Consider the following 14,164-nt stretch of genomic DNA (forward strand, 5'->3'; position numbering starts at 1 on the left):
ATCACACAGAATGACATAATTGAGGACCTACAGTATTTATTTTTAAAACAGAAAATAAGCAAAAGCCTTGGCCCCTGTGATTCTTACCAGTGAGATCTCACTTTGTGTTCCAGGCTGGGAATGGAGCATGATGGACAAGGCAATAGGTGCGGTGATGAGACTGCGATGGGAAGCGTCATGGCTCCCTTGGTGCAAGCGGCGTTTCATCGTTACCACTGGTCCCGGTGCAGCGGCCAAGAACTGAAAAGATACATCCAGTGTGTCCCTCTCTGCATGTCCTGAGAGCATGTATATTCTAGCAGAAATACAGAAAAACAGAGATGGGAAACTGACTCTTAGCATCTTCTTCCTAACAAAACTCACAGTGAATGAAAACTGCTGTTCACAGTAAACATTTTCTTATGATTCAGAGCTGTTGGCACAGTCCCAAAGGGATCAGACCTAAACCAACAGTCGGACATCCCCCAAGGGGAAAGGGTGCAGGCTGGGCTGAGGGAACACCCCCTCCGTGCATAAATTTTGTGCGCCAGGCCTGTGATTCCATAATACAATCACAATATTTTAAGCCATAAGCCTGGAAATTTAAAGCCTGATATTTAACTATGATTTTTGTTTTTAGTAAATTCTTTATGGAATCTTTGACAAATGGTCATATTTGAGTTGAGGATGAGGAGATGGTCCTGTGATGCCTTCATAATAGCACCTACATCCTGTTTTATATGTGTCACACTCAACAGGAGCTCCAGGACATGAAAAAGGATGTCACAGTTATACTGCATCCCGAAGTCCTGTTTGACTCCTTTTTCCTGGGATGAATAAGGGTGAAGGGTCTTGTTTACGAATGGAACTAAAACCAAAAACCTTTAAAGATAAGCGTTTGTGTCCTTGCTCTGATCTAATTAAGTTTCAGAGTATAAAACTTCTGGGTAATTTTTTCATTAGGACAACATAAAAGAATGAACATTAAACTATGTGTGATGTTTTCCTTCCTACAGTTCTTATGACTGTCTCCTTGATGACCCATTTGAACATGATTGGCCCAAACTCCCAGAACTTCCTGGAATCAATTATTCTATGGATGAACAATGTCGTTTTGACTTCGGGGTTGGTTATAAAATGTGCACTGCGGTATGTTTCTCACAATCAATTTAGATATTGCTTCTTGAATTCTATTTTGTGTAGCTCCTGTTTGTCGAGCTTTACAGGCTCACTGGTGTGAGTATGAGAATCTCTTCCAAGGATTTTGTGTTTGCCATGTCACTGCGTATTAAACCTTAATGCTTTAAATATACTGTCTTATTAATACTTGTGACAGACTAGATGGAAGTTGGTATACTTGTATTTTACAGATGAAAAAGCCAAGATTTACAGAGTATAAGCAACTTGCTTAAATTGCACATCTGGTAAATAGGAGAGCTGGATATTGAAACCAAGGTTGTCAGCTCCAAATTTTATGCTCTGTTGCTTCCTTGGTTTTTGTGACCTTCAGAGATTACATTTAAGCCTTAGGTAGGTGGCTTTTCATTAGCTTGTTGACCAGGATTCCATGTAGCTGTGAGCACAGAGAAGGGCAATACTAGTTTATTCTCCTGTGAGAATCACGTGGTAGAGCATGGAGGTCAGGGCTACTGGCTTCATAGTCAGACTGGTGAGTCATGAGGGCCTGGACCCAACATTTGCTAGATGTATGATTTCGAGCACCTTCTTCAAACTGTCTGTTTAGTTTCCTCATGTAAAATATGGATAATCATAGTGTTCATCTCACAGAATTGTTGTCAGGGTTCAATTTCATAGTATAACTAAAGCGCTTGGCACAATGGCGGGCACATAACCAATGCTCAGTGAAATCCACTAGAGCCAGTCTTCCATGTAGCTATTCAGTTTAGAGGGAGGTGTCTTTAAATTTCCATGTTGAGGATGTAGTAGTTCACTACAAAAATGGCTTTTTTGTTTGTTGGAGAAAGCTTTATGTGTTATAAAATAAATAAATAAATAAAACAAAAGAAAGTATTTCATGGTACTGAAAGGAGTTGATCTGATGTTTCAAATCTTCCATATGCTGATAGCGACAGCCATGGGCTTGTCTATGAACTATACATTGCCAGCTCCTAATCACCTGCATTGAAGTTTTGACTTGAAAATCCCTTAAGTAATAGGGATTAGAACAAAAAACCCAGGCCCCAAATGAGTACTAATGAAGAAAAAGTTCTGACCAATATAATTGGTGGTGTAGGCAATTACATATGAATAAATTGGTGTTGGATATTTTTTTTTAAATCTATCTGAAGAATGGTAAGGTGTTTATAGTTAGAAGGAGAACAGGTAAGAGCACACACAAATATGTATGCTGACACATACATTTACGTACTATAATGTGGTGTTTCGGGAAAAAAAAAAAAAAAAAACAGTGTTAAGATTGAGAAAACTAAGACTCCAGTTGGGCTATGTTACTGTCCCACATGTAACCATAGCAATAGCCTTATCTTATAACCCATGTTTCTCAGCCATGGATTGTTGTGAGACTCAAATGCATAGAAGGTATTTTATAAACTACATGAATGTATTATAATAATTTGTTACACCTGGAATATGTTATCTTACATAGAAAATTTGAAAGATATTTTCTGCTTTTAGTCAGATCATTACAATGGGCATTTTTATTATTTATATCTGACTTAATCCATACTTAGGGGTATAGAGAAGCTGTTTTGATAGCTCGAAAGCTACAAAACCATTATAATAGGTTTTCACATTTAAAATGTCCATAATAACTACTATTTTAAATTCTAATATTGTCTACTTGAAAACCAGAAAATAGAATTGGCATGTAGAATTACTGAGTCAACTGGAGACTTCCAGACAAATCGTTCATCACTGTTATTTTAGAAAAGCAGAATAAAACTATTCTCTGCTTAGAATTCTTGGGCATTAGTTTTTTTCTCTCAACACGCCACAACTTAGGCTATGGGCTTGAAATTGAAACAGAAGATGTTGGTGCATGTCCTACTCTCTGTATTTCATTGTGATTTTGATTCTCTTTCAGTTCCGAACCTTTGACCCATGTAAACAGCTGTGGTGTAGCCATCCTGATAACCCCTACTTTTGTAAGACTAAAAAGGGACCCCCACTTGATGGGACTGAATGTGCTGCTGGAAAAGTGAGTCTGTACTATTGAGATTTAATCTGAAAAATGAAGGACATAGCTGTATTGTCATTTTTATGAGGACCATAGCACGTGAGGTTTCATTATGGTAATGTACTAATATTATAGAGTAGCTTCCAACAACTGTTCTAACAGATTACCATAAGCTCAATGGCTTAAAATAACAGAAATGTATTTTCTCACAGTTTCTCTGAGCTAAAATCAACATGTGGGCAGGACCATACTCTGTAATAGTGTCTGTTCTTGCCTCTTCCTCCAGTGGCTGCCCACATTCCTTGACTTATGGCTGCACCATCCCAATCTCCAACTTCATGACCACATTGCTCCCTTCTCTTCTTCTGTTTGCAAATGTCCCTCTGCCCCTCCTCTTATGAGGATAGATACACATGATGACATTTAGAGCCCACATGGATAATGAAGGATAACCTCCCCTCAAAGCTCTTAATTTTATCACACCTACAAAAGACTCTTTTCCAAATAAGGTAATATTTACAGATTTTAGGACCTGAGATCTTTGGGACTATTCAACCCACTACTGATAGATCATGAAGCAGCGGCTCAGCAGACTATCTGGGACCTTGTTAATGGGATTTGATTTACTTGTTGGCGTCCCACTCCTTGTGAAAGTTGTCCAGAAATAAAGTCCTGTGAATTTATACAGAAGATTTGGCCTTGCTTCTTTGGGGAAAGATGCCCAGGGGTTTTAAATCTCAAATTGTGTAGTCAGGATTGATTGCTCAGAAACTGGCCAAGTGCCATGCTCCTTACTCATAAGGGGAAAGATCACCCATTCCAAAACAAAGGCATGTTAAGAACTCAAGTTGAAGTGCCTTTACGAGTTTGGAAATAAGATATGGTAGATAGGATCAAAAGCTGACATTGATGATTCATAAAGCTTTTAGTTCTTTTAATGCCCTTTAAAGCTCTTGCAAAATATGCTTGCAACAAGGCTTGCAAGCATAACAATAATGCTAATAATAATAATAAAACAAAACCTGCCATTATTCGTGTTTATTTTAAAAATATATTTTATTGATTTTTCGCAGAGAGGAAAGAGTTAGAAACATCGATGAGAGAAAAACACTGATCAGCTGCCTCCTGCACACCCCCTACTGAGGATGTGCCTGCAAACCAAGGTACATGCCCTTGACCGGAATCAAACCTGGGACCCTTCAGTCTGCAGGCTGATGCTCTATTCAATGAGCCAAACTGGTTAGGGCCATTATTCATGTTTAAAGTTTGTTAGGCACTATGTTAAACATATGTGTGCAGCTGTGGGGCAATTTAGTATTACAAACTTTTGACTAAAAAAACAAGAGCAACAGTGAGCTGATTCATTTTTGATTTATGAAAAAGATATCCTTCAAATGAACTCCAAACATCCAACTTCCTGAAACTCACTTGTATTATATTCAAATTTACCAGAGTTGAGTTGTAAGAAACACTTTTATTGTGGGATAAAAAAGCAAGTCAAAATGTTGGAAGGGGAAAGAATACCTTTGAGCACCTGCGGTGTGCCAGGCACTGTCAGGTAGGTGCCTCGTGTTGTCAGAGTGCTGGCAGTTCCCACGTCATTGCTTACTGGTCAGATGTCTCATGTTACTCATGATCTTCTCCAGGTTCCAATGTCCCACATTACCTGCTGTGCAAATTAGGTATCATTTTTATTGGTCACGTTTGATACTCACCAATAAATGTATCATCTAAAGCTTCTTGAGAATGAATTATTTTTTTTTCATTTCAATTTTATACTTAAAAACATACTAGTAAGTCTAAATTACCCTTTGTAGAGGGAACCTTATTGTTATAACTAGTGGCCTGGTGAAGGGATTTGTGCACTTGGAAAGGAAATTAATTGGAAGTAATATTTTAATATTGTGATTCACTCTTTATAACAGAAGTGTCAGAGATGAAAGAAAATTAGTAAAATGCATATGAAAATAATATATAAATGATTTAAAATAATAACAACATGATATAAGAACAACAAGGACATGATATAAAAACAATAAAAACATGATATAAAAACAACTGGTAAAAACAATGACTGATACATTGATTAAACTTATTCTAATACTGAGGCTAGTGTAAGACAGGGACAAATAAATTTTTGGAATCAGAACAACCTCTCCTTCCTCAGATCCTGTTAATAGTTCAATTTTGATTATGTTAGGTCACAATCTTTTGATAATAAATCTAGTGCCATTACAAAGACCCTATTTACTATTAAGATTTCTCAATAGCATGATGATTGCACCTACTTTCAATTCTAATTTAGGACATGGGATTCCCGAAGAAGTAACACTGTTAAGAAATTTGATGGGGAAATTTTCCTTTTTGGCATCATCTGTTGAATCTAGTATTATTGTAGATTACACTGTCGTCTCTGAGTCTTAATGCAATATCGGTTCCCCAGTCTTATTCATCATGTGGGAAAATGATAGTCATTGCAACTAATATAGGAATCAGGATACTGATTTGTTTCATGTGAGTGGCATTCAGATTATTGGGATCTGGTTTACAATGAATGAGCAAGTCCCTTTCAAAAGGATGTCCTCCATCTTTATTTTTGAATATGATGGCAACTTCAGCTACATTGGGATAATTATATCTATCCATATCACTATTACTACTTATTTAATCACCATTGTTACTTCCATATGATAACACTGCTTTCTTTCAGCTTCAGAATGTCAACACAAACAACCAAATTAATGATCTACAATGACTGATTGAAACACATACGTGCAATTTGTGCCAGCAAGAGCTTTATATATGTCGTAATGCTTGAGTCAACTTAGCCTCTTAGATATATATAAAAGGCTAAGTTATATATAAAATAAACTTGCTTAATTAGACCTGCTTTCTGATGTAGCTAAACTTTTTCCAGTCCAGTGAAACACCCCAACTTCTCTTTCAGGTAGTTGTCAACAAAACAGCACTAAAAATCAACATGAAGTAGATTATTGTTGTAGATCACATAGGGAGACCAAAGGGTAAAATATTTAACTGCAGTAGTGTTTGACTATATTCTTCTCAGTGAGAAAACCTGAAATCATTTGCAAGGTCCACAACTTCTTACTTCCTTTTTAGTTAGGTCAAGTTTCTAAGCTTTCTAAATCTCTGTTTTCTGGCTAATGCACATGTGTCAAACACAAGGCCCGCCGGCCAAATCCGTCCCACCAGGCCTTGCAATGTGGCCCGCACCGCGCTGTCATCACTGCACTCCGCTGCGTTTCCATCACAATGACAGTTTATGACTGTTCAGTAAACCATTCGGCCCGCGATTTAGGCTGGATTTTAGATTTTGGCCCCTTCTCTGATTGAGTTCGACACCCCTAGGCTAATGAAAAGAAAATAGGATTTCATTGAGTATCCTATCTACGTACTCCAGGTCTTCCCTGAGGATCAAATGAGATGAGGCACATGAAAATGCTTCACAGACATTTGTTTAAACTGTGAAATTTTTGCATCTGGCTATAAAGCAAGTCATGTACCTGGGCTGAAGAAACTCCCAGGGGTCTAGTTGCTAGGGAGAGAAAGCTGTGCATTGCTATGTGATGTCATTACCCGGACAGTTGGACACTACTTAGCATATTAACTATATTATTGCTTTGGGGTCATTTTAAATACATTTCCACATGGTGGGGGTTGGAGGAATAAAGCCCTTTCATTGGTGGTTCTTATATAACAACTTTAGCTTTAGCATATGCATGATTTTCATAATTGCCCTTTGTCATTTTCCTAAGTGGTGCTACAAGGGCCACTGCATGTGGAAGAATGCTAACCAACAAAAACAAGATGGCAATTGGGGGTCATGGACCAAATTTGGCTCCTGTTCCAGGACGTGTGGAACTGGTGTTCGTTTCAGAACACGTCAGTGCAACAATCCAATGTGAGTATGACCCCAGTAATTCTGTCATTTTTGTAAAGGCTAGAAAATGCTTCAGTATAATGTTATTACTATTTTGTATACTACATGTAAAATACATAGCATGAAAACCAAGGCTTTAAGTGTCTGTTTTGGGTAAATCTCCATTTATCAATTTTGTGAACTATAGATGAGAGGCTCAAATGAAGATTAGAGATTTTTGAAGAAACGGCCATTTAGGAATAAAAAGGAGTTGAGTAGGGAAGCCCATCACTGTGCTCAGGGCCTGGGCACCAAGTCCATTAGACCCTCTGTTAGAAGCACAGGTGTGTCACGGTGGCAGTAGCACCAAATAAATATGCTTACTCACTTGGGTTAGAAGAGGGATGTTTTGGGGCAGGGCAACAACAAAATAAAGATGGTAGAAGAAGGCCAAAGAGCTGTTTGGGCAAAGTTATCAACTTATTCACTCAGACTAAATTGATTGAATTCCTATTGGGCACTCAAAAAAAATTATTTTCTAAGGGAAAAAATAACCAAAATATTAACCTTAGGACATTCTTCCTTGTCTAGAGTTTTAAAATGTGAGTATACCTGTGTGTCTGGCAGCAGATGGCTTTGAACATGTTTTTTATAAAGACTGAGGTCACATACATGTCTTCACAGGAAGAGATGGTGGTAGTAGAAATCAATAAAGCAATAAAAATTACAGTAGTAAGAGCAGCTAAGTTTCACTATGAGCCACACTCTGTTCTAAGTCTTTTAAATATGTTAATGTATTCAATCCTCTCAATATTTCTCTAAGGAAGAAAAGATGGGAAACTGAGGCATAGAGCTGTGGTCGCAGTCACTTTGGGCTGCATCTACATGTTTTATGCATGGTAGAAAATATAAATTTTTCAAGTTCATATCTATGTTTTTATTTCTTTATAGATTTTTGCCATGCATTTAAAATATACTGTCTGAAAAGCCACTTGAAGTTGACTTTTTGGGCTCCCTCCCCGCCCTCAGCAGGGAGAGGATGGTGCTTTTGGAAAAGAATTGCAATTAGGAAGTATGAGTTCATTCACTTGGTGCTGGCAGCTCAGAAACTCTGGCTTTCTGCCCTCCCTCGAGCACTGTGTCTGCAAGCTTCCATTGCTGGGCCAGAGCCAAAAGGCCTTTTTAAATGTTGTATTTTCTTTAGGCCCATCAATGGTGGTCAGGATTGCCCGGGTGTTAATTTTGAGTACCAGCTTTGTAATACAGATGAATGCCCAAAGCACTTTGAAGACTTCAGAGCACAGCAGTGCCAGCAGCGTAACTCCCACTTTGAATACCAGAACACCAAACACCACTGGATGCCCTATGAACATCCTGACTGTGAGTAGATGCCTGCCCTTTCCCCGCTGGGTGGATGGTTACTTAGAGTTTATGCTTTGTCTACACCAGTCCCTTGGACTCTTGATCCCTCTGTGGTAACTTAGAAATCTTGGTGCTTGCAAGCGTAAGTCCTTCTGGGTTTCCAAGAATAAGGTTAGCGACCTCCTTTCTCCAGAGCGGTAAGACTTGTGGAATAGTTCCTGGCAAGTAGCACTACCACCATTGCCTCTGAAAAGACCAATGGAATGCAGACAAAATGAAAAGCCTGGGAGAGATGTCGAGTTTCCTCATTCAATGGAAATCCCTCTACTAGGAAACACTTTTGGAATTTTGTTACCTGTTCTTTCTGAATAATTAGAGGGAATTACTGTTCTTTTACAGTCGGGTCGGGAGTAAGAAAAAGGCTAGTATTTAATGACAACAAAAGCTTCACAACCTTTTTACTTTTTGAAAAACAGTTGGAAAACACCAGTTTTCAAAAAATACACTTGGAAACTCCTTTTAATGTTTCACTTGAATTTTAATGTTCACTTTAAATGTTTAGCATTACCCTTGAATTTTCAGTAACTTATGTTCAAATGGAAACTTCGTACCATATTTTTTACTTGGAAGAATAAAAGAAAATAATTACTTGATTACCATGTTATATAGTACACTGCTGAGTTCAGTTTGAAAAACTGTTTTAAAAGAAAGATGCCTCCATGTCGAAATTAAAGGTTGCAATGCATTAGGAAGAAATGCATTATTTATTCAATCTATTTTGGTGAAACAAGTCACAGAAATTATATTAAACTTAATTGAGATTATATAAAGGCAAAAGGTGTACTAGGTCATTGGGTTAAATGAAAGAGAAACCCTTTCGGCGCTATAAGCACCACTGAATGAAAGTAAAGTGGTTCTGATTTAAAGCATTTGAAGAGCTGTGGCTAAGTCCAGGATTGATGCACAACCTAGTTGGTGAGATAGCTCCAGTTTAGACCTGTTGTCCCTGTGTAGTTACTAATAGAGCCCTTTTTCACTCTAAAGAGTATTCCAGTCTAGATGTTAAATCATATGGTCACCTGGTTAAAATAAATATGTTAAATATGTGTAATTTCTTCTTGTCTTTATTTATTTATTTATACCTCTTTTTGCTTTCAGGAAATCATGTTGAAACTTTATATTTAAAAAAATAAAATAAACTATACTGTTCAAATATACCACTGTAAATAGTTGATTTAACCCTCCATTCTCATGCAGCCAAGAAAAGATGCCACCTTTACTGTCAATCCAAAGAGACGGGCAATGTTGCCTACATGAAGCAACTGGTGCATGATGGGACGCGCTGCTCTTACAAAGACCCCTACAGCATATGTGTGCGCGGAGAGTGTGTGGTGAGCTCCCTGCAATGTATTGCAATTCTACTTCTACTGTCTTTCATCTGCATATTCTCAGAATTTTTAAACCATTTCAGATGTGGGATATCACATTATGATGTAAATATATGAATAACTCATTAGCGAAGCTAAGTCCGGGAGAAACTGCACTTAATAAAATCAAACTTTACTCACTGGCCGAATCAAGACATAAATGTAGTTGTCCTAGTTCCCAGCCAAATCCTTTTCCTAAGTCACTGTGATATCTGTAGGCTGGGAATACAACATGGGAACAATGCCTTTGCTTGGTGTTCTTGACCAGTAGCCATCTGCTGTTAAGGTACACTTAAAAAAAAAAATTCAATGCTTCATGTATTTTATATTTTGTTTAAGAGATAATAGAAACTTTCCTCAGGACAAAAATAGCGAAGATGCAAAAACTCATTTTTTTAGCCCCATTAATCTCTTTTTTAAAGGCTGTTTTTTTATTTACTCATGTTCTTATATAGGGAACTATGGTTATTAACTGAACACATCGCTCCTGTTTGATTTCTTTTCACTTCAGTACAACTAGTGTAATATTAATTAATCTTACACGGACAGGTGCCTCATAGTTGATCTAAATTTTCCCTGAAAGTAAAATCTGTGTTTGGTCATCTTTCACCTCCCCCATGTCTCGCACATCAATGGGTGTGTGATAATTTTTTCCTCTGGCAATTTCATCTCAGACTTCTGAGTGCTGTGGCGTGCCACATGTTCTTATCCTACACTGATTTACATTAAGGAGCTGCCCCAGCTCAGAAAACCTTCAGTAATTCCCAGTTATATATTAATGTGAAAATGTAAACACTCAAGGCCTTGCACAGCTCTGTGCTTTGCACCAGCTTTCCAAAGTTAGGCATCCAAAGCTAGCCAAAGCTAGAAGAAGCCCATGAATTACAAAAAAGTACTGTTACCCCTAAGAGAGATGTTAGACTTATATACAAAATCTTCTATTTATATCTGTCTAGTAAAGAATTGAAAACCATAAAAAAAACCAATGCAAAAAACCTGCATGTGATAAAAATAAATAAATAAATAAATATATAAATAAGGCTAAATATTGTTCTCTGAACCCATTTTATGTGAACATACAATTTCCATAGCTCTTTTCGAATCCCTCCACATTCTTAAAATGTATTTCCACAAACTCGATTCCTTCAGGGTCCTGTGAATGTCTATACCACTTTGGACAAGTTTTGTCTTCCATCCCTAGCCAACTTGTAAAGCTTGTACTAATGTACAACTCACGATTTTATTATTCATCTTTATAAACATGAGAGCAACCAGGGAAACTCACCAACTTTCGTCTCCTCGGCATCTACTACATTTGTGTTTAATACAAGTTTGATGATGATTACGACTATATGACTGGGGGAAGTTTATCTGGAGTGCTAGTCATTTGATTGCACAGTAGTTCATTAAAAGACTGAGGTATTTAAATCAGAGGCAGAATGAAAGTTTGGTGCATGTGGCCTAACTGTGGGCTCCTGATTAAACAAAGTCATTGTTCTCTAGGATACTGACCTTGACTTGACACATTAAGATTAGCCATATTTCACTTCTCTCCCCAGAAAGTGGGCTGTGATAAAGAAATTGGTTCTAACAAGGTTGAGGATAAGTGTGGTGTCTGTGGAGGAGATAACTCTCATTGTCGAACTGTGAAGGGGACGTTTACCAGAACTCCCAGGAAACTTGGTAAGATGCGGCCTCTCATGAATTTAGTATCCTTCTCTGTGATTTGTATATTTTGAGAATTCATTTAAGAATGCAGCGTTTTCTCTATAAACATAATAAAACATTAGCTGCTGATTTATTTTTATCAGATAACCTTTTAAGGAAATATTTTTAAAAACTTTTTATGCTCCATAGCATTCATGATAAAAAGTTATCAAATTTTGATAAAGAACAAGTAAAATCACTATTAATTATAGAGATTAGATAAAATCTGTTTTGTTTAATTTGCTTTTAATAAAATATATTAGATCTAATTGATGCTTATTTTGAACTTTTTATTGCATATAAATTTTTAATCAGAACTTAAAGAAATCACAAAACTTTAGATACAATTTAATATATTACCGTGTTTCCTCAAAAATAAGACATCCTCTGAAAATAAGACCTAGCACAACTTTGGGAGAAAAAATTAATATAAGACACTGTCTTATTTTCGGGGAAACAGGGTATATTAGTTTTACTTCTTTTAGTTTAAAAGTGAGTAGGTTTTTCCTATTTCTAAGTCTATAAATCTAGGGTCCATATTTCATGTATTTTAAAAATTTTTATATTAAACAAAATTGAGATACAAATAAAAATAATCTATGGTATAATTGCTTGTGCATGTTAACTTTTGTGCTTGTTATATAATTAGTGACCTGGTCTTAGGCATATGATATGGTAACTTTCACCAGGTGGAATAAAAACACAAAGAATATAAAAAATATTAGTAGTTTCATAATTATCCATTGGGATTTTCATTAAAATGTAGATGCAAACATTTATTGCAAAATTTTTTAGTTTATAATAAATATTATTTTGTTATTCAATAAGTATTTATTAGGCAAATATTTCTGAGAATTTGACATTTAAAAATAAAATTTTTATGGTGCTTCCCTTGAGAAACTTCTCTTATATCATTCAAAATAATACAAAATGATTTGGTGCACTTTGAGTTGTGACTATAATTTTCCTTTTTAAGAGAAAATAAATTATTTTTAAAAAACTTGGTCTTCATCCAAATGGAATAATTCTCTTAGTTCTTTTTATTTTCATTATACCTCAGCTATCCAACTCAAGTCAATTCCACACATCCCTGCTTTGCTCTTTAATATACTTAGGGTGGCAGAGCTAGGTGACTTAACTCCAGCGTGTTTTCTTAGGCATTCTTTATTCTAATTATTGATGTCTTTGTTATTCCGGAGCGGTAATTTACTATATTTTGTGCTTTGAACATTGTTAAAAAGCAAATATTCCCTTTTTGCTGATTATATTATTTTAATAAAGCAAACAGAATTGGAATGTTATATATAAAAGTAAATAATGATTTAGTGTAGTAAAATATAATTTTCTCTATCTTATGAAGTGATTTACTGCAGTTATATATTATTTTAGATGTAAAATAATTCATTTTGTTTTCTTTTCAGAGTGAATGAATGTAATGAAAAATTTTAGACTCTTTTATTCTTTATATTGTGTTAATAGGAGCTAGTGATACTTTCTTGCAGACACCTCCAAAATTATGCTAAACCTCTGAATCACGGTCAGAAGAAAAGAAGAAAGCTTTCATCAGGCATACAGATTCAAACTGTTCAAAGATAATCTAACATCCACTTCTTTGCACTAAGTCATTCAATAGACTAATTAACCTTTTCCAACAGGGAAACATTTAAGCAAGCGGTGCCACACAGAATTCGAGTTGCTGGAAAATGAAATCTGCAAGTATTCACACCTTCAAATCACCTATCTCATTTTTCATTCATGCTCAGTCTTACTTTCATTGACTATTAACAGTTTATTGGCATTAGCTAACTATTGTATAATGCATTTTGACTTCAACATATAAAATTACAGAACATATTTTTAACTTACCTAATAATATATATAAATAGCTTATCATATAGTCAATGAAACAGGAAGACTTTGATAAACATGAAAACCTCCACTAATTAAAGACATTCTATTTAAGGGAAGACCAGAGGCGCCTTCACTTTACCCAAAGGAGCTCGTAATGTTTCTCTTGCTGAAACAAGGGAAGCTAAAAATGTACTGGGTAAGTTGTAGCTCACTGCAGAAAGATGGGCATCCATAAACGGAATCAAGCTGTTTTCCTGTCCTTGGCATCTAAAGCATGTTACTCGTAGCCATTGCACACTCAGGCAAACATGGTACTTTTCCTGTACTGGACTTTCCTTGGCTCAGGTGCTGAAACCCTGACCCCCAAATTACTATTCCATTAGTTAAAGCCACTAATGAATAATGTGAAAAGTTGGATAAATCTACCTATCCAAAGGTAGATGTTAATTGTCCAGGTACAATTGGCAAACATATTTCTTTCCAATTCCGTCAGCAGTTATTATTTATAACTGATAGAAGGCCTATGCACGAAATTCATGTAGGAGCCTTGGCCCGGGCCCGCACCCACCTGGGCCAAGGACCTCCACCCACTGAGGCTTTGTCCAGAAGGAAGGACGTCCAGAAGGACATCCAGTCTAATTAGCATATTTGCTTTTATTATTATACATAATAAAAACTAAAATTGTATGTTTTGTAATACAAGGTATCAGTTGCATCATCTTCCTCTATTTGTTTACTTTTTGACAGAAATTAGATATTACACTTGATTTATCTAATTGCCCCGCCTATAGTTAATAGAGT

The 14,164-nt window shown here is 36.3% G+C and overlaps 1 protein-coding gene across 1 annotated transcript in view; it reads left to right on the plus strand.

The window, feature by feature from the left end:
• ADAMTS3 (ADAM metallopeptidase with thrombospondin type 1 motif 3) overlaps positions 1 to 14,164 on the plus strand; it is a 233,873-nt gene that overhangs the window by 198,167 nt on the left and 21,542 nt on the right. The window contains exons 9-15 of the mRNA XM_036414250.2: positions 114 to 257; positions 996 to 1,128; positions 3,044 to 3,157; positions 6,913 to 7,058; positions 8,221 to 8,396; positions 9,636 to 9,769; positions 11,365 to 11,488. Coding sequence (XP_036270143.1) covers positions 114 to 257; positions 996 to 1,128; positions 3,044 to 3,157; positions 6,913 to 7,058; positions 8,221 to 8,396; positions 9,636 to 9,769; positions 11,365 to 11,488 — 971 coding nt within the window. The remainder of the gene's footprint in view (positions 1 to 113; positions 258 to 995; positions 1,129 to 3,043; positions 3,158 to 6,912; positions 7,059 to 8,220; positions 8,397 to 9,635; positions 9,770 to 11,364; positions 11,489 to 14,164) is intronic.

The sequence above is a fragment of the Pipistrellus kuhlii genome, unplaced genomic scaffold (assembly GCF_014108245.1).
Source record: "Pipistrellus kuhlii isolate mPipKuh1 unplaced genomic scaffold, mPipKuh1.p scaffold_m20_p_1, whole genome shotgun sequence".
NCBI lineage: Eukaryota > Metazoa > Chordata > Mammalia > Chiroptera > Vespertilionidae > Pipistrellus > Pipistrellus kuhlii.